This window comes from Myxocyprinus asiaticus, chromosome 35 (genome assembly GCF_019703515.2).
Source record: "Myxocyprinus asiaticus isolate MX2 ecotype Aquarium Trade chromosome 35, UBuf_Myxa_2, whole genome shotgun sequence".
NCBI classification, from domain to species: domain Eukaryota; kingdom Metazoa; phylum Chordata; class Actinopteri; order Cypriniformes; family Catostomidae; genus Myxocyprinus; species Myxocyprinus asiaticus.
The window spans coordinates 626,539-648,507 of record NC_059378.1 but is presented as its reverse complement, the minus strand read 5'-3'; the positions used below and the strand labels follow the sequence as shown (position 1 = coordinate 648,507).

At 38.1% G+C, this 21,969-nt stretch overlaps 1 protein-coding gene across 1 annotated transcript in view; it reads right to left on the bottom strand.

Moving 5' to 3' along the window:
* Window positions 1-21,969, bottom strand: part of LOC127425926 (collagen alpha-1(VI) chain-like) — a 61,661-nt gene that overhangs the window by 24,917 nt on the left and 14,775 nt on the right. Inside the window, exons 10-20 of the mRNA XM_051672249.1 lie at window positions 18,956-19,000; window positions 18,792-18,818; window positions 18,625-18,651; window positions 18,485-18,529; window positions 14,088-14,141; window positions 9,537-9,599; window positions 9,302-9,364; window positions 7,659-7,712; window positions 7,515-7,550; window positions 7,289-7,351; window positions 5,590-5,652 (exon numbers count right to left, since the gene is read on the bottom strand). Of these exons, the coding sequence (XP_051528209.1) occupies window positions 5,590-5,652; window positions 7,289-7,351; window positions 7,515-7,550; window positions 7,659-7,712; window positions 9,302-9,364; window positions 9,537-9,599; window positions 14,088-14,141; window positions 18,485-18,529; window positions 18,625-18,651; window positions 18,792-18,818; window positions 18,956-19,000 (540 nt within the window). The remainder of the gene's footprint in view (window positions 1-5,589; window positions 5,653-7,288; window positions 7,352-7,514; window positions 7,551-7,658; window positions 7,713-9,301; window positions 9,365-9,536; window positions 9,600-14,087; window positions 14,142-18,484; window positions 18,530-18,624; window positions 18,652-18,791; window positions 18,819-18,955; window positions 19,001-21,969) is intronic.

Genomic DNA, 21,969 nt, shown 5'->3' with positions numbered 1-21,969 from the left:
AAAAATTAGGAAAAACTAAGGACTGTCACAAAAAAACACACTTGTGCATGGAAATACTTTCTTACGCCACTGATCAGGATCTGCTGTTGCTAGTTCAAAAGATGCACCCAGTCCTCCGTTACTAATTCAAAAATGTAACTTAAGAAATAGTAATGATGGCTTGGCCTGTTTCCTACAAGTAATTGGAGAAACAAGAATTTGTGTGTGTGTGTGTGTGTGTGTGTGTGTGTGATAGAGAGAGCGACTGAACAGTAAAGCTATAGCTGTTTAACTCTATTCCTCAGCTGTAGTGTAGCGTTAGTCAACTTGCTGAAGATAATGTAATTTTGGTCAAATGCATTTTATTTTCTCTGTGGACTGTAAAAATATCTGTCCAAGCAGGGGTATTCCTCCATATTCCGTAGTTACCAGTGGTGGTGCGCAAGAGTCATTCACTATAGAAACCGTACTCCCCTCCGCCATGTTAAATGTTTGTTTACATCTCCTCCCAAAACAGACACTCTGGTATCCAATAGTATCAGGTAAGCGTCTGTTGTGTTTCTCAGCTGTGATAAGCTTTAATGCTGAAGCTGTTAGTTTAACTGTTTTTCCCAGCTGTAGTGTAGTAGTAATCCGAGCGATCATGGAGTGAGAGGCAATTGCAGTTGACTTCAAAGAAACTGCTCTCTGACTGGCAGCGCTGACTCAAATGAACGTCATTTCAACTCGCTCATAACACACAAAAATGGTTACATTTGTCGACTCCTACTGTCATTGGGATACATGAAAAGAGACACATCTAGAGCTCTTTTACACATCAACCTGCGCTGCTGTTACACTTTAGTTTAGAACACCAAGAACACACGCAGAATGATACAAACAGTAAAGCACTCTGAGACATCAGCACTCTTGGAATGTCTCGCGTCCAATCAGATTCGAGGACCGGAACTAACTGTTGTATATTTACTAGTATAATTTTTATATCAATAATTACATTGTTACTAGGGCAAATGTCCATTCCTGATATCAACAATTAAATTGCATTTAGTAAAAATACTCATTTTCGATATCTGTAATTACGTTTTCACTGAAGTGGCAATGTTCATTTCAGATATCTATAATGTTATTGTAACTAATTAGAAAGCCTTTTAAGATATTGTTAATTACTCTTCAGTTTGTTGATCTGTAATCCATTTCCAGATATGTGAAATACCAAATCTAACATGTTGAAATACATTTATAGATATGAAAAATGAGCATTTTTACTAGAAGTACTCCAATTCCTGATATCAAGAATTAGCATTGTAACTAGTGAAAATTGAGATGTCGATATATATAATTCATATCCTGAACAAGATTAAGTGTCAAAGGCTTGCGATAAACACATGGATATGACATATTGATTAGAGCTAAAATTATTTTATTATATGAGAAGAAAGAGACAGCAGAGTCATACAAGAGACATAAAACTGGCATGAAGCTATGAAGGTAATTGGTTTCCTGGGACCACAGTCAATTATACAGTTTAGCAGTTATTATACAAACATTTCTGACCAAAAATGCAGTCATTGACCAATCAGAACAAAAATACTCCAGAGAGCCATGTAATAGGGTCACAGAAAGAAAAAACTGACATCCAAATAGTGTGAATAAATGGTGAAGTAGAGTTGTGTATTTATTGAAAAGCACTTCACTAACACCATTTAGTCTCTACTGGCACGATCTCTAAGAGCCAAGAGAGTCCACATTCAACACAGAGTCATTCCTCTAAAATGACAGCATTTTATAATCAAACAGTTCTGTAATATTTTGCATCTTACTGGCCTTTCAGATCTCAGTAATTGAACAAAAATATACTTGTGGTAAATGACAACCAAAAAAAACACCTTTTTATATTTGGTTATTTATTTACATATGCAGAACTTCACATGGACAAATTAAACGAGTAAACTATTATCATTGAGAGAGCTGTGGCTTCTGTTCAAGAGTTCACAAAGCTCTCCAGATTTCCACCGTTCTGAACACTTGGTTCTTTCTCTCACAACTCTACTGGAAAAACATCTTTGCCAGGACAAAACCAATAAAAAAGGAACTTTCTTTCCCAGAGAAAGTTTCAGAGCGAAACCTAAAACTCATGATTCACAGCTAACTTCAAAAGAGTAGCTGTATCTGTGGTATCGCTAGTCCTCGCTACAAGATCATGTGAAAGTGCAAAGCTTGGAGCAGCTGGGCCGCACAAATGTCTGCTTTTGAGAAACAACAGACGATTGAGAGAAAAGCATGAAACTGAGGAATGGTTCTGCATGCACCACATATTCCAAACATAAGCTCACAGGAAATTTAGAGTCCTGGGAGGCAATGGAAATTTGTTCCTCTGTTGGCTTTGCAGTTGGTCTGGCAGTTGACAAGAGCTGTAGAGAGACATCAGGTGCTGACAGAGAAAAGCAACATGGAGTTCTGCTGCGCAGCTGGTGATGTTGTAAGCCTCAAGAATCCATGGCCCAAATCTCTGCTGATTAGTTTGTTGGTAAATCTTTAGTCAGGTCTGGCATGTATAACCACTTAACATCCAGCCAATGACCTTGGGGGATTGTTGAATTCTTGATTCTGATTAAATGACAGATGTTCCAAGGTGTTGGTTCATTTTTTTATAAATGCACACCTACTTCCAGGTTTGTTGACCACAGTAAAGTTTCATAGTTTCATATCACCGAGTCACATTCTTCATGATTTAGTAACTGCTGCTTGTGCTGTTTTAAGAGAGATACATAATCGTTGACGTAAGGAAGTAGTTCTACACACAAAACTGTTTTAGGGATGAAAACCTGCTAAATGTCTTGATATCAAGAAATAGGATAAAGACATAGACATACACATGTGGTATAATTGACTCTGGACAGTTTTATGTCAAATCAATGCACACCTGAGAAGGAAATTCAACTACAACACAATGGTGGAATACTTGATTGTGATTGGTCAAAGGCAGCATTCTGTGGTCAAATAATTCTGTATAATCAACCATTTTTACTATAAACTGACCATTTTCTCAGGTAAAAGATTTCCTACAACATATAGCTGCATTAGCTCCATATCTCCTTTTTTCTCATATATATATATATATATAAAAAAGATCTAAAAGGAAAATCTCAAAACTACAACGGCGCCATGTTAGTGCCACGTTTATAAAAAATCGTAGATTTCTAGAATAACGTCAAAAACCGGGGGTCTGGGTAGCTCAGCGAGTATTGACGCTGACTATCACACCTGGAGTCACGAGTTCAAATCCCAGGGTGTGCTGAGTGACTCCAGCCAGGTCTCCTAAGCAACCAAATTGGCCCGGTTGCTAGGGAGGGTAGAGTCACATGGGGTAACCTCCTCGTGGTCGCTATAATGTGCGGTTCTCACTCTCGGTGAGGCGTGTGGTGAGTTGTGTGTGGATGTCGTGGAGAATAGCGTGACGCCTCCACACGTGCTACGTCTCCACGGTAACGCGCTCAACACGTCACGTGATAAGATGCACGGATTGACGGTCTCAGACGCGGAGGCAACTGAGATTCGTCCTCTGCCACCCGGATTGAGTCACTACACCACCACGAGGACTTAGAGCGCATTGGGAATTGGGCATTCCAAATTGGGGAGAAAAGGGGAGAAAATCCCCCCAAAAAAAGAGTAACGTCAAAATTATGAATATTAAGTCGTGGCATTATGAGAATAAAGTATTTTATATGTGGGTGAAGAAAGCATAAATATTTCAAGGAAAAAAAACTACATAAAATTGCAAAGAACAGAGAGAGAACGCTATCACAACGCTAGAACGGACTCTGAGCTTCATTAATGCAGTGTTGTCCTCCAAAATACTTTAATGTTACTTTCCTTATCCTCAAAACATTGTGACTTAAATATAACAATGCTGCACTCTCATAATTTTGACTTTATTCTCGAAATATTAATTTTTTTTTAAACGTGGCACTAAAATGCCATCGTACAAAACATATATTTAATGTCCATTTACTTATTTTATTTTATTTAATTTTTTTTATTTGTTTCACATTGGAGTTCTGATCACCCTGTCAGGTTTTATTTTGCGATAATTACCAGATACCTTTACATTATCCCTTACTTATTTTATGCTTATTATGAACACTTACGGTATTGATACGGATTTCCAGATTCCGTTCCATTTCATTTGGGTATATTTCAGTTATAATATAATGTTTAACGTTTACATGCATAATTTGTTGTATTAGCAAGTATTTACATGTAGAACAAGTGCTAAAACGGTACTGTCTCTCTTTAAAACAGCAGCAGTTCAGCGTCTCACAGAAGTGTTTTGGTTGAGCGCATATTAACGAGAGCTTATTTACCGCATCCGAGCTACAGTATGTGTGATTACAAATAAATGTTTTGTCTTTGTTCAACAACTGACTGTAAAGAACAGAAAGAGTCGTCTTGAAATGTGGACACATAAAACTATGTGTCCCCCCACAACAACAGCAACTTGTGTTCAATAAGTGGAGGAAAATTACAGCCTAAATGAGTTTCAGGCAGCCCTACAGCTATGCAAACATTATGTCATCTTTTACTACACAAAGTGTAAGCTATTTCTGTCAGGGAAGAATATTTGTATGCTTTTAGGTTTTAAAATACATCTGTTGCATTCACAGCTCTTGTTTGAACTTGCTCAGCTGGGCTTCACTATGTCCATCTGGAGTCCATCTGACCTCAGGAACATATATATCATTCATTCTTTTCTCCTCCCAATGGCCAAACCACTACAAATGGAGAAACCACTGGATGCATTTCTTTGTTCCTCATATTACCTTCTAAAACAGCTCAAAGCTCCAATGACCTCAGATCATTTAGGGGCCTCAAAGAATGCCTGTGCCCTGAGGTCAGTCTGCACACTTTCATCCTTCAAACTCCAGACTAGACTCCATGTTCTACAAACTACACAATACTGCACCATATCTCTCTGGCTGAACATGTAAGGAAACATAAACGTATATAGATTAGGAACATTCTGGTTCTGATTCAACATAAAGGAATATTCCATGTTCAATACGAGTTCATCTCAATCGACAGCATTTGTGTCTTAATGTTGATCACTACAAAAATTAATTGTCGACTCGTCCCTCCTTTTCTTTAATAAAAGCACAAATGTGTGTTCCAGTGAGACACTTACAATGGAAGTCAATGGGGTCAATCTGTAAACATTAAAATACTCACTGTTTCAAAAGTATAGACACAAGACATAAACTACATGTTAGAACACAACAAATATGTTTCGTTATTTTTCTAGATTTTTTTACGATAAGCTCTCGGATCATCTCGAGTCACTCTGAAGGATAACGATTCAGTAAGTGAGTCATTAGACCGACTCTTGAGCTTGAGGCTGATTCGTGAATCTTTTAGCCAGATTCACTGAAGAACTGACTCATTAAACTCATTCATCTGGATGCAACCAGTGAGGACAATGCAATAGAAAGGCGTGTTGTCTATTTATTATCTTTGAGTAGTTTCACCCTGTGTTACTCTTTCTCATCACATTCAAACTCAAGACTCGGCTAGAAGTTCTTCTTCTGTGGTGTTGTAAATTCAGTAGACACTCACCGGTTCTCCATTTGGCCCCGTTGATCCCTCACGTCCCTGTTCTCCCCGGGGCCCGGGCTCACCCTACCAGAGTTAAAGGGTCACATTAACTTCAATTCGGTCAGTTTTTCAAAGGATTGTTTTTCTTTTTGAGTGCAAATAAAACAAAAACTCAAGATGTCAAAGCAATTCACATAACAGATGAATTAATCGTACATAATGTATCTGAAGACTTTGTTTGAAACAGTAATTAAATCTGTGCATATATTATGTCAGATATGTTTACTGCAAACATGGAAATGTGTATTGGATTTACAAACTCATTAATAAACTTGAAAGCTTGCTAGAGCCACATCAGTGTGAGAAAGGAGAACAGCGAGACTGAAACTCTTGCCCTCTGCTCTCTGCAAGTGAACCCATAATATAGTGTTTTCTCCTGTCAAAATGATTAATTGTGGCGATTTTGTCCTCCGCAATTGTTGTAAAACATTTAAGACTAGTGTCATACACAACTTTTGCTAGTATAGCAGGGATTTATGATGATATCTTATAACTCTATAAATAAATAGATTTATATCAATAAATGGCATACTGAATAAAAATGAAGTGGTATTTTTTAGTGAGAGTTGTACTGTAAGCGTGCATTCAGTACAGTTACTACATGCAAATGTCTACTTTTGGAGGGTTTGTCCAACATACAGTATTTGGGCGTGCAGTTATTCTTAGTAAATCACCAGAAATATGCACACGCAATTTGAACGTTTGCACAAGCAAATTAGCACCCGTTACATGTAGGGCAGTCAATTTAACACAATTAATCGTCCCCGGACCGTAATAAGGAATATTCCTTATATCTGAGCAATTCAAGCTTGTAGTACCACCTGTTTTCTGCAGGGGGCAGTAAGTGAAACTCCAGCTGTATAGACAATGAGCAGCTTATACAGAGAACAAACCACACTTACTGACAGCAGACAGCACAAGATGAGTGCTTAGGGATTTCAAGACATGTTTTTCTAAGTATTAAACCATGTTTAACTTGACACAGCGACCTAAAAACTATACGTTTATGATGCGACGCAACCGAGACGCTCCAAAAGCATCCATCTGACGCAGGTGTACGTTGACACATACTTAAACAACCCCTTATAATAGATTTCAGACTGATTTACGAATTAAATTGCAAAATGGATTGCTGTGAACTGCAGGCTAATGATAGGCTTATGTTTAATAATATGGAAACAATATATTGTATATATATTTTGTATATACATCTAAAGCCACTTTTTATATTGTCTTTTTTTAATGCTTGTGTGCCAAAATAATGTAATGCATTTTAATTATCTGTATTATTATTTTCTTAAATGTATACATTTTATTTATAATTTATTTAAATATAACTATTTAAGATTATTTCATCATTATATATTGAATTATTGTTATTGAGGTGCTTTCTAAGCAAATATTTATGTATGCGATTAATTGTGATTAATTCGAATAATTAATCGGCATACCATGTAATTAATTAGATTAAAAAAATGTATCAATTGACAGCTTTAGTTATTTGTTATCTTAGTAAATAATGGCCATTAAGTCATACGGGTTTGGAACGAAATGAGGGTGAATAAATGATGACAGAATTCTCCTTTTTGGGTGAACTATCCCTTTAATGACACTGATGCATTGTGGGACAGTTGCTAGAGGTGAAATACAAAGTACTCACAGGTTCACCTTTGGGCCCTCTGTTACCACGAGAACCTTGTTCACCCTTCTCACCAGCTGTGCCCTACAACAGAAAAACAAGTACTGTAAATATCTTAGTTTTCAGAGCAACCTATATACGAAATGCGAACAGATGCACAAATCCATACAGAACATAAAAAACAGCTTAGAAGCGCCGTGCACTAGTAGAAATAATAGAACAGAAGTAAATATAAATGCTCACTTACTCTGTCTCCTGGTGGCCCATCTGGCCCTGGTTGCCCCTGGCAAAGAAAGGAAGAAATGGGTGAAACTGTTAGATAACTCAAAAATCAGCCCATTACTGCAGTACACCAGTCTCTGTGAGAAACTGTAAGAGTGAAAACACTTACGTCATCTCCTCTCTCGCCCTTATCACCATTGGCACCACGAGGACCACGATCTCCCTGGAACAACCGAAAACTGTACGTTATTCTGTGAAGATCACTGTTGATGTTAAACACCCATTAAAATGTGCCTCAAAACACTCCATCAGCCGACATCACCTATGAAAAAGGTTCTGTTCCACAACCTATTGAGATCCCCCACTGCCTACATACCCAACTAACAATTTTGTTACTAACTAAGAATGTTCTGGGAATGTTAGTTTATGGTTACAAAAATAAACCTAAAAATAACCATTAGATAACGTTCTGTATAAGTTCTTTAAGGGTGCCACATAAAAACCTCCCTGCAATGTTTTGGGAAGGTTAGTTTATGGTTATAAAAATAGAACCTAAAAATAACCATTAGAGAAAGTTCTGTATAAGTTCTTTAAGAGTGCCACATAAAAACCTCCAAGCAACGTTTTGGGAAGGTTAGTTTATGGCTATAAAAATAGAATCTAAAAATAACCATTAGATAACGTTCTATATATGTTCTCTTTCTGTTGTGCCATAAAAACCTCAGCAATATTCTGGGATGGTTAGTTTATGGTTATAAAAATAGAACCAAAAAATAACAATTAGAGAACATTCTGTATACGTTATTTTAAGGGTGCCACACAAAAACCTGCCTGCAACGTTCTGGGAATGTTAGTTTATGGTTTAAAAAAATACAACCTAAAGACAACATTCCTAGAACGTTAGGAATTGGTTCCCAAAAAAATAACCAAATGGGAACCATATGCTAATATCGGCCCAAACGTGCGAATAGCCGCTTTTCAACTATCGAGGCGAATGGTTCTTTTCACGAAACCGCACTGTTCCGTGCTGATTCTGAGCCAGTTTGCATGGCTACGGTTTCTTTTTCCACTGTGGTGCTTTAATGTATGTAAGTCAGTTGGCGACGGCAAGTACACTAGGGAGGATGATATCATATTCCAGTTTTAAGACTGCTTTTCTCCCTGGTTTTAACTCAACTAAAGCACAGGGAAGAAAGAAATGCAAAGAGAACAAGGCAAGAGGTTTACCATAATATTCGGAGGGGCTGTGTATGTCATCGGATACGACCAAACAGAAAGGTAAAATTTCCCAGACTAGTTGAAAAGGACATTTATTTGCAAAATATTATACGAGTAATATATTGATATATTATATGGGTTTTAATGAGCTAGCTAGAGTACAAAAGCATACACAATTTTTTTTATTACATTTTATTAACCTTATGAACCAGAACTTTGGCAGCTACCTATAAAAAATGAGTTGCCTTGGCATTGACGAAAGACAATCGTGAGTCGCCATGTACTAAAGCCATTCCACCAGCACGGTTGAGCACGGTTGAGTACGGTTAGCTAACCATGCCCAGAAATCTGGGCCGAAAGCAGTTTGTAATTGTACAGTGCTGAACTGTGGAAATGCTACTAAAACCGTTTCTTATCATGCTCAGAACCATTCGCACAACGGTGTAAAAGCGGCTTATGATGTCTTAAAATATCACCACTGTAGGCAGCTCACTAGATTTCAGAACGGAGCTGTTATGTTACATTCACCAATTCAGTAAATGTCATGACATGAAACAGCATTAACAGTAAGTGTAAATAAATGTTTCTTCATACCTTGCCCCCTGAGGGTCCATAGTTACCAGGTCTTCCCGGTTCGCCATCTTTTCCAGGATCTCCCTGAGACAACAAACAAACCCAACAGAGATGCTTCTGAGTTCATAGAGGTTTTTTTGTTGTAGATTACTGACATATAGTACAGAAACTGATAGCTGAGGTAATGCGTCTGTGATTGAATGATATGTGAAATAATCGACTGGATGAATTTTATAAACGCAGATCCATCTCTTACTCTCTCTCCTTTGCGTCCATATTGACCGGGGTCACCTTTTGGACCTGGTTCTCCCTGCAAGCCCTATAAGACACAATGAGATAAAAATGGCTTATTTATGATTAAAGGAGAGGAACACTAAACCATGCATTTTTCTTTATTGCAGAATGTAACGAAGAGTAAACACTCTACAGAGTAAGCAGGCTGGATGTCAGATTTGGTAAATGTTTGGCTGCTCTAGAGACAAACATACTGGAGTCCAGATGCAGGCGAAACTGAGTGGAAACAGCCACTCGTAAAACTGACTGACAAACCGAACAGCCAATAAGCATTGCTCAAGGGAGAGGGAACATTTGCAGTCTATTGAGTTGACTGTGTATGGGACGAGAAGTTCCATCCCCTTATCCAACTAACCTTTTACTAAGCTCCTAAAAAAATTAATTCTCCAATCCTACCTTAGCAACTGTTGCCGTCTGCCATATTCTCAGACAAACTTTTGCTCTTTTACATTGGGTGCAGTGTTCTACTTTTTAATTGGAAATACACTCAACACTGATTGGGTATGTCTCAGTCAGCTCCCTAGTTCAGTAGTCAGGGCACCAATCAGTGAGTCGGTCATTTCTAAGGGTGTCCCATTCACAGAATGTCCCAGTGTACTGAAACATCTGCTCCAAACAAAATCCCAAAATGCATCATAAAACCAGGGAGTATAGTTGCTCACTATGATCACTTCCTGGAAATGTCGTTAGGTCTTCTGAAGTCATTAAAGTCATTAGAAGATGAGCACAAGTGTAAAACTATGTAGTCAAAGCCTTATTTTTCTTTAACCTCGTGCAACCCCGCGTACACATGCGTGGACGTTGTATTTTGGCTTTGCTATACGCAACGCATAATTTAGCTTAATTTAAACCAACTGATCTCAGTTCAGGAGACTCTGTGCTGTCAGTAAAGGGTTAAACATTTTCGACAAACGGAGTCATGTGACAAAACAACATGGCGCCAATCACAGCGGAGTTTGTCTTTGGGAGAAACACCAACAAAACTACATCTGGTAAGAAACCTAATTACGTTTTTACATTGAAACCTGTTTGAGTCAAAAGATTAGAGTCTCTAGTTTCATCCGATATGCCATTTGTAAAATCTGAGCGATTTATCGTGAAATGGCACACTGATAAACACAATGACCACATTTGTGGACTGTATGCTCAGTTTCAGTTAAAATATCCTATATTCACTGTGCTTTATTAGATTAGATGATTAGATTAGATTAAACTTTATTGTCATTGTGCAAAGTACAGGTACAGAGCCAATGAAATGCAGTTAGCATCTAACCAGAAGTGCAAATAGCAATATGTATATTTATATATAAAAAGAAAATACATATATATAAATATATGTGAGTATATACAATAAAGATTTTTATGGAGTGCAAAGTTATGAGGTAGAGAAGCAGAGACCAGCTCAATGCAAATGTCTATGAATACAGTACAAGGTGCAAATGAAGAAGTATAAACACTGAAGGTGCATTGTACAGAATGAAGTATAAATATGTAAATATATATATATATATATATGGCCGGTGACCATAACAGTGCAAGTGGCATCAAGAGGTAGAAAGTATGTGCAAAGAAATGTGCAAGGGAATGTGCAAAAAAATATGTAGTCCGAGTGGGATAGTGTAGTGTTCAGCGCCTGAGTTTAGAGTTCAGTAGGCTGACAGCTGAGGGAAAGAAACTGTTCCTGAGTCTGCTGGTGTGACAGCGAAGGCTCCTATAGCGTCTCCCAGATGGGAGAGGAGTAAACAGACCATGGTTGGTGTGAGAGGTGTCTTTGATAATGCTTCTCACCCTGCTTAGGCAGCATTTGTGGTGAATGTCTTTGATGGAGAGTAGCTGAACACCAGTGATGTATTGAGCAGTTTTCATCACCCGCTGGAGGGCCTTCTGGTCTGAGACTGTGCAGTTGCCATACCACACTGTGATGCAGTTTGTTAGTATACTTTCAATAGTGCAACGGTAAAAGTTCAGCAGGATGTGGGGCGACAGGTGAGCTTTCCTTAGCTTCCTAAGTAAGTAAAGGCACTGTTGCACCTTTTTGATCAGAGTGGAGGTGTTGTAGGTCCAGGAAAGATCTTCACAGATGTGGACACCCAGGAACTTGAAGCTAGTCACATGCTCCACTTTGTCCCCATCAATGTAGATGGGAGTGTCTGTGTGGCACTTCCTAGTCTGCCGGTAGTCCACAATCAGCTCCTTGGTCTTCTGGGTGTTGAGTGTGAGATTGTTGTTGGCACACCACACTGCCAGGTGCTGTACCTCTTCCCTGTAGGCCGTCTCATCGTCGCCGCTGATCAGCCCTACCACCGTGGTGTCATCTGCAAACTTGATTATGGAGTTGGAGCCATGCTCAGGTATGCAGTCGTGGGTGAAGAGGGAGTAGAGGATTGGACTCAGCACACAGCCCTGTGGTGCACCAGTGTTCAAAGTGAGGGTGGAGGAGTTGTGGTTGCTGATCCTAACAGTGAGCTTGGAGATCACCTTGGATGGGATCACTGTATTGAAGGCAGAACTGAAATCAATGAATAGCATCCTGACATATGTGTTGTTTTTGTCCAAGTGAGTCAGGGAGGAGTGAAGAGCTGAGGCGATAGCATCCTCAGTTGACCTGCTGGGTTTGTAGGTGAACTGATATGGGTCCAGTGTTGGGGGCAGGCATGTTTTCAGGTGGGAGAGGACCAGCCTCTCAAAACACTTGGCGACGATGGGAGTAAGAGCAACAGGACGGAAGTCGTTGAGGGCCACTGCAGCAGCATGTTTTGGTACTGGTACAATGGTGGCTGTTTTGAAGCAGGTAGGGACAATGGCCTGGGCCAAGGAGAGGTTGAAAATGTTGGTGAAGATGTCTGCCAGCTATTCTGCGCAGGCCCTGAGCACTTGGCCTGGGATGCCATCAGGGCAGCTTTATGTGCATTCACTCGGCTCAGGGTGGAGCACACGTCACTGGTGGAAAATGTGAGCGGCAGATCATCAAGTGGAAGCTCAGCTTTTATGGGTGGTTCTGTGTTTCCATGATCAAAGCGGGCATAAAAGGTGTTCAGTTCGTCTGGGAGGGTGGCATTATCACATTGAGAATAAATGGGTTCATCCAAAAACTGGAAAATGTTGCTTTCAGAGGCTTTATATGGAGTTAGGATGAAAATAAGGTGCATTTCAAACTGTTCTGAGACCAGTGCAGACAGACAGCACACTGGAGGTTAAGTCATTCACTAAATAGGGAGCAAGGGAGCATCCTATAGGTCTCTATGCAGTTAAGTGCATTCACTCCTAAAATCTGATCAAAAGTTCAGTTTCAGGCTGCAGATGATGTTTGAATCACTCAACATGTTTGACAGACATGTGACAATGATAATCAGTACATAGATTCAGAATTTATAATGTATCATTTTATTTTAACATGGTTGGCAGTGATTGGATGATGCTGGACATTACTTTGAATCAGAATTAATTATGATAATTTATGATGTAATGTCTGTAAAGTCTCAAAAACATGAATAATCAACACTCCTGGAAACATCATAAACAATTTAATGAAAAAAATCTGACTTTCTATAGATTGGTATTATTAAAAATTTCACAACTTAGTCCCGCTGTCCACATATGTGGACATAAATTTTTAGGAAAACTATTTGGTGTAATTCTTTTTTTTTTTTTTTTTTTTTTTTAAATCAAATCAAAAAAGGAAATGAAAAATGTCACACTCGGGTCTCAGGAGGTTCAAAGAAATGTTGCTTGTAATGTCTTTCATCCATAATACTGTACGTATGAAAGTAAAACCATCTTTTAAATATTAGAGATTTAAGAAAATCTAAAAATCTCTTTTGTATATATGTTCATTTCTTTATGTCATTTAGCTTTTATAATAACACTGTATGTTTTATATCTACCACAAAACTGCACGACAGTAGTAGTAGTTGAATAATACCAGCTGTGTTTAAACAGTTTTGTGTGCTGTAAATAAATAACATCAGTGAGGACACCTTCATTTGCTCCAAAGTAAATTGTTACTAATGTAAAGTTAATTCATTTATGTCTGGATTCTGATCACCGTAATGGTGATAATAACAGTACTATAGTGAGTGTTGTAATATATATGATCATCTATAAAATGCACATTGTAGAAACATTAGAAAGAGTTCTGTTCACTAACACTCATGTTAACTGTTGTAATCGATATCAAATGAGGCTTTTAATGTGATAAGCATTTGCCTTAAATCTATTTCAGTCTCTGCTGTTTTTATTCATGTTCCCTGCATAACTCAACAATTCTTACATTTTTCAAATAAAAACACACATAAGCACATTTTACTGAAAATCGCCCCATTCACAGAAATCTCCAGTTCATTCCTGTGGGACTCTCTAAGCTGAGCAAAGGGCTGATAAGCTTCTGATATGGATCTAGTACTGATCTTGAATGCATCTGGATCACATTAGAATGACATCACACACACATTCATGCACTTAGCTGCTATACAGTCCCAGGTGTTTATAAACTCAAGGTGACAGTTCTACTTACATCTGGCCCCGGTGACCCTTTGCAGCCTGGAAGACCAGCAAACCCGGGCTCACCCTATGAAATATAATACAACCACATGAAACATCAACAGTCTTCTTCATGGAGGGAGTAAACACAGTGTGGAGGGGTGTGAGGTCAACACTCATAACTGTGTGTAATTTACATAATGCATAGAAACACAGAGACATTCAAAAACAAGACTGCATGATATAAACAAAATAACAACAGAAAAAGATCTAGAGGATGTGACAATCACACAGTGAAGATGTTATGTGGATGTGGGAATTTATTAAGAGCAAAATAATCCCCATGTTATGGACAAAGTAAATTCAAGGGTCAGAGACACAAGACATGCTATTTTCCCAAAGGGGAGACACAAAGCAAAAATGGGAAAAGAGAGAATAGAAAGACTGTTCTTACACAGGATGACAGAGAAAGCAGGACAAGAAGAGAAACATCATATCAATTCAAATCAGAGTGTTAAATATACATTTTGATTGTACCCATAGTTACTATGACAGAATATTCACCAAAACTCATTTAAATCACCCTCTTGTCTTTCCAAAACTAACAATTCTTTTCAATAAATGTTCTTCTTTTTCTGTGGAACACAAAAGGATTTATTTTGCCAAATGTCCTGGCAGGTCTTTTCCAAACACTGACAGCATACAGTATAGTGACCATTAGTGCGGCACGATTTGGACAAAAAGTCATATTGCGATTATTTTTAAAATATTACAATTGCGATTTTATATAACCAACAAAAAGTGATTCCTTTTAACCAAAATTAGATAATGTTTTGCCCATGTCCTACTGCCAATAAAAAGACTTCAGCAACTCTTTAAGGGTTCCACACTCGAGTCCTGCTAAAAAGAACCAAACTCAGATCTTTATAACTTCATTCATAAACATACAAACAAATAAATATATAAATAAAGTAAAAAATCAAACAAACAAAAACATTGACTTTTCATCATTATTTTTGGAACACTGTCAACTTGAATATTATATTACTGTAATTATATTGTTTCTGTAATAAAATCTTTAAAAGATTTAAATGAAAAAGTTTTATTCAATGCACACTTGAAAATAAAATGTCAACCAAAAAACTATATTTTATTTTATTATTGTCATTACAATGCCTCTGTAGTTTTATTTGTTTAAATGCCTGACGATCATTGGATTGCATATATATTTATATATTTGTTGTCTAAAGAATAATTTATGTTTGAAAAGTCCAATAACGATGCACAATCCCTCATGAACACGTTCAAAATATTTATTATATGCTATCATTTGTAACATGATCTGCTTGATAAGTGCCAATGGAGAGGGCCTGGGTCTCTCAGTGAGTATTGACGCTGACTATCACACCTGGAGTCACGAGTTTGAATCCAGGGCGTGCTGAGTGACTCCAGCCAGGTCTCCTCAGCAACCAAATTGGCCCGGTTACTAGGGAGGGTGGAGTCTCGTGGGGTAACCTCCTCGTGGTCGCTATAATGTGGTTCACTCTGTTGGGCCTCATGTATTCAGATAGAAGACAAAGGCAGGCCTAACAGTCGTAAAACCCAACTCAGTCCCCACACATTCCATGTCGTAAATTTTACTGATAAAAATCGCGCCAAAATCAAACAAAGGGAGTCCAAAACAGACTACAAATCCAGGAAGCCTTGCTCACTAAAGGATCGAGCTCTCAACTCCTATTGGATGAGGCACACAACAGAACGTCCCTCAAACATGACATCATCAGGAGTTCAAATAATTCTGAAATGCTTAAAGATTTCGCTTCCAGCGACTTCGTTCACCGAATACGGACGTAGCTTTTTGCTGCTCTCCGGTGCAGCCTCGTGGCATAAGGAAGTAATGTCCGACTTGAAACTGTAGCCATACAATCTCCATCTCGCTGGACGAGTTGAGATTACTCTGTGTTCAACCGAACACTCTAACGGATCCGAAGGAGACCGCCGAGCAATTCGCATCTTCACCCGTTTGCCTACAGAAGTGAAGAGATTAAAGATTTCTCTTCCATCTTCAATCAAGTCGACATTTCTGAGTTCTCCGCCAGCCCGCCGAGAATCAACAGCCGTACCGCCCGCCGACAGAGCGAGGAAACGACCTCTCGTCATCACACGAGCCTCAAGGAACCGGGTCAGAGTTAAAGGACGGAGGAAAACACATTCTACCTGTGTCCTCATGCGATTCAAGTAAGAGGTTTATGTCTGGGCAGAGATAGAATATTATAGTGTGTTATTCTTGTGTTTCAAGGTTTTTGCTTGTACAGTTTACGGACCGCCATGTTCGCTCATTATTAATACTCAGGGTATTAATTATCACGAATTTGTTTTGCTGTATTGTGGTCCAACCAAATTGGATTGTTGTGCATTTTCGCCATCGCGGGTGAGACAGAAACTGAGTTCATCCATTAAAGAGTCAAATAACGCAGGACTTTTACGAGCCCCGCTCGTAAAACCGCATCTCTGAGTGATAAGCACAGCTGCTTTCTCTCCAGCTATCACGAAATCAGCTTTCGGGCTGTCACTTAATATTCTCTTTCTCTCTCTCTCTCTCTCTCTCTCTCTCACTAACCACACTGACACACACACACACACTGTCACACACACACCTTATGTGTTACAGGATTATTTTTATTTCCATATCTAATCATATCACTGTTTAGTTTGTAGTTGTAAGTCGGAAGTTTATTGACTGCATTGTATTAATTATTAATTGATATTACTGCATAAATAAACTTTTGTTTATATTACAAAGAGAAGTGTTTTGGTTTGTTTTGCATACGCCTGTGTCATGCTGACGGGATGTCAGTGCTCGGATTCAAACCTTCAATCATTGTTTTTTTTCCCGAAAATCGATATTCTTCGGATGTCGATTTTCCTAAGAAAACAATCTAATATTGAGACTGTTTTACTATCTGGTTATTAGTCCCTGATTCCAGGGTGGTGCCCCGTCAATGCTAATCCTTATTAATATTCTATTGATTTTTGATAATTGATAATTATCTTTGATGATTGTTGAATTTGAATGATCAATAAGCTAGTATTAATTTTAATTAATGTTTCATCGATGTTAACAATTAATGATTATCTTTGATAACTGTTGATTTAAAGGATTAAAAAAAGCTAACATTGATTCTAATCAATGTTCTATTGATTTTAATAATTAATAACTATCTTTGATAATTATTAATTATTGCTAATAACCAAACTTGCTCCTAAACGTAGCACACTACATTTACTGGAGCCCCATATGAGGTTTTAATGAGTTAGATTCAATTGATTAATTTAAATATTGATTAATATTTCTTAATTTCTTAAAATTAATTATTTCTGATAGTAACACTGATCTAAACAACCAGTAAAGCCCTACAACTCTCGGTGGGGCGTGTGGTGAGTTGTGCGTGGATGCTGCGGAGAATAGCGTGAAGCCTCCACACGTGCTACATCTCCGCGGTAACGCGCTCAACAAGCCACATGATAAAATGCGCGGATTGACGGTCTCAGATGCGGAGGCATCTGAGATTTGTCCTCCGCCACCCGGATTGAGAGTGCATTGGGAATTGGGAAAAAAGGGGAGAAAATAAAAAAAGATAAGTGGCCAATGAAATTCGTACATTATTTTCTAATTGTCATTAAAATATCTAATTTTACGATTTTACACTATCATAGCTTTTAAGATCAATCTATGTTAGATAGCTTGAAATTGATTTATATATGAATATTTGGCAAAACTCCCAAGGGTTACACTTAAAGTCTATTCAAATGTTATTTTAATTTGATTAATTATATTAAATTCAGTATAAAATAAATATTATATTCTCCTTGTCCAGCTTCATTTTTTGAATATTTTCCACTGAAACATCACGATTCCGGAGAAAAATTCAAAAATCCATGATGACTTTACAAAATGTTACAAAATAAAAAAAAAATTACATGTAGGAGTAATTTACCGCTGAGTAGCCTACACTGGACATGAAAAGTGATATGTAGCCTATAAGTTAATTGTCAGATGCTCAAAACATCTCGACAAAACAACAGATGTTGTCATTTATATCTTGTTTTTACAAGAAAAGATTTTATGACATAACTGAAGGAAAAAAATAATAAGTATGTGACAGCATTGCGTCACCATAGATTGTGACACTAATGCCATACAAACAAAACAGAGCTGCGCAGATATACTTTGAAGTGAGCAGCGCACGCAGACTATTTACAGTATTTCAAAAATTTAATTGCAGCCCTTAGCGGTTTAATAATGTATGGAAAAGAGCAGTCAGGACACTCTGCCTGATATGTCCTGTTTTGTTCCACAGAAGAAAGTCAGTATGAGCTTGAGAATAATTTTCAATCAATTTTTATTTTCCAGATGTCACAAGCACTCACCTTACGTCCATCGATGCCATCAAGCCCCCCTTCTCCTTTGTCTCCCTGAAAGGATAATTGACACACATTTCAGCTTGATAAACAACAAGAACAAGAGAGACGATATAATTTAAGAGCATGATGATAAACACTCATCTCACCTTGAAGCCTCTATTACCTCTTTCTCCCTGCAGAAAGAATACAAGAGTGTTTAAGTGACAGCTGTGAAGTTACAGAATGAATTCTGAGATCAGATCAGTGACTGTGCACTCTTGAAATGTTGATAATATTTCCATTAAATCAGAAAAGAAAGCTCAGCCTCTTTCACCTTCTCGCCTCTTATTCCTTGGTCTCCCTGGAAGAAAAAGAATATATTATAGATTATTCCTTCAACAAAAGCACAAAAATCAACTCTAACATAGACAGAATGTAAATAATTGTGGGAGAGAGAGAGAGAGAGAGAGAGAGAGAGAGAGAGAGCAGAAGACAAACCTTCATTCCTTGATAACCGACTGGACCGGGATCACCAGCATTTCCCTATTAGGAGAAAAAGAGAAAAGAAACATCAGGGAGAGTGACAAGAAGAGGCTTTTGAGATTTGATGCAAAGACAAATACTGTATATGGCTGCCCTTTTGACACCTTTTGACAGATCCTGAAGTTGTAACAGCTGCAGAAGATGAAAGGGGGGCGTTTGGGGGTCAGTCCAGAGTTTAGCTTTGATTTGATTATCAACAAAGAGACCCGAGGACATGTGGAACATTTACTAGACACAATGATTTCATGCTCATGTGAAAACTATTAATGTTGGTACTCACTTTATATTAGGTGTATTTATCAACTACTATGTTAAACTCTATGTACCCGCCAGCGGGTTCAAAGGGGGGCACTATATCTCGAAAAAAATTTACGCTAAAAACGTTAAAGTCTCCGTATACTTAAGTCAGGCATATGAGGTATCATTTGAAAGCATAGAATCTGAACTTTTCAGAGATAACCATTTATGTTACTTAAAATAACAAAATAAAGCCTCAAAACAGTCACTTTGAAAATTAGCGCCCCCTAGAGGTAATGGGGTAGAAATATTTATATGAAAATAAAAGTCCTTCACATAGCACATAAATGGACAAGTCATATATCAAATGAAAGCTCTCATTCTCAAGCCCTGATACCACAGTGTCAAAAGAATCACAAAGTGAAATATGATTTCTATAAGTCATCAAATACAAACGTCTCATTTATGCTCTGATAACTGCTGCTGTAAGCCCCAAATTGCCAAAAACTTTATATCTGCTTTATCCTTAGAGAGTTCTCAAAACAAATAGCCATTGTTTACTTGTCTGTGAGCTTGATTGGCTAATCTAATATTATATCTTAGATGTCAAGAACAAAATATCTCATCCAGAAGGAAAAGCAATATGTTTTCGACTATTGATTAAAATGTTATATATCATCGCAAAGGAGAGGATCTCAGCTTTCTGATGACACCTTGAATGATCTTCTAGTCCACTCAGAGGCCGAGATATTCAATGAAATAATGAGGGTGGTGCTTGAACTGAAAATTAGACTGAATGTCTATGGACGAGCACATCTGTGAAGGCTAAAATGTGTTAGAGCGCCACCTACATTTCAGATCTGTATATTGTGATGGAATGTGATAGAGAAAAAAAAATTTCTAGTGCTTTGTGCACTTCTTCAAAGTGATGTAGAGGGAACAGAACCAGAATTACATGTTTACAAAGTTAGGACAACAACAACAAAAAAAGTTTTTTTAATTCTGTTTATCATAAGATTATAAACACATACAATATTATTTGAATAACTGGAGTCTTTTTTTAATTGGGTGGTTCTCAATTTTTGCAATTAGTCCATAGTATATGTGAATGATGAGCTTTTAAATTTGAGTGTGAAAAATTGTGGGCGTCAGCCCAAAAATGAACCAGAGTTTATGGGGTTAAGCATTTGATACAATGTACTTATTATGTACATATTTGTTGTTGCATTATTCTTACATTTAAAGTACCTGCATTTAACTACATCTGTAGTTACATTGTTAACCTTACCAATAACCCTAATCTAAACCCTTACACTAAACCTTTAAGGCCAAATTATACTTCTGCACCGAACCTACGCCGGAGCCTGACGTGCACTTCTTCAAAAATTCAACTACATGTTGAGCCGATGCAGAACACAACAGCTGTGATTGGTGCACTTTGTAACCAGAGACTGCCCCCCCAGGATGATAACAATGATATATAAGGTAGATTATTTTAATATCTATGCATCAGATCACATTATATTTGTACTTGGAACCATTAAAGCAATTGTCTCAATCAGGAGTAGCTGTTTTTATGTTCTGTTTGTGTTTCATGAAGTTACAAGCGAAACGCAACAAAATATATCTTTATATATCTAATATATTTGTCAGCAAATTAAAAAGCACCTGATAAGAATTGGTTATATTGCTTATATTCCCAACACCCATATATGGTTGGCCAAGCGAGGTAGTTATAAATGAACTGGATGATTTCTTTTTAAAAGTATGCCAAAATATTTATTTATTATTATTTAAGCTACTCAAGAGCAAGCATACAGTAAGAAACATGTATAATAAATAATATGTAGCTTACCTAAATGTTCCCATACTTTGAACTCATTTTTAATGCTACAATAATTTAATAAAAACATTTGAATCCACAAATTACATTGCTTTTGTTTATACAGTTGTGCTCAAAAGTTTGCATACGCTAGAGAGAAATTGTGAAATTTTGGCATTGATTTTGAAAATATGACTGATCATGCAAAAAAATGTCATGGTTACTGGTGTAATCTCCGTTCCCTGATGGAGGGAACGAGACGTTGGTGTCAATGTAGTGACACTAGGGGTCACTCTTGGGAGCCCGAGACACCTCTGGTCTTTGATAAAAGGCCAATGAAAACTGGCGAGTGGTATTTGCATGCCACTCCCCCAGACATACGGGTATAAAAGGAGCTGGTATGCAACCACTCATTCAGGTTTTACGCTGAGGAGCCGATATAAGGTCCGGCCATTTCAGCGGGTAGTTCAGCGTTGTGGCAGGAGGGACCAACGTCTCGTTCCCTCCATCAGGGAACGGAGATTACACCAGTAACCATGACGTTCCCTATCTGTCACTCACTCGACACTGGTGTCGATGTAGTGACACTAGGGGTCCCTATACAAAACGCCACAAGGCTGAACTGTGTTACGCGAACTCGTGGTGTGTGGTGGGCAGACTTGCTGTGTGCCTCATAGCCAGCACACCAGGTTGACACGTAACCTCCCCCGACACAGTTATGAGTGTCGAACGGCCCTTTTTTGGGGACAAGTCGACTACCCAAAGATAGAGACAGGCTTAACCCAGTCGTGGCCTCTTTTCCCCTTCTCCCTAAAAAAGAAGGGGGATTATCCGACTGGGCCGCCAGGTCTAGTCAGGGGGTGTCCCTCCCAAGAGGAAGACACCGCGGAGACCACACCTCGCCCAAAGA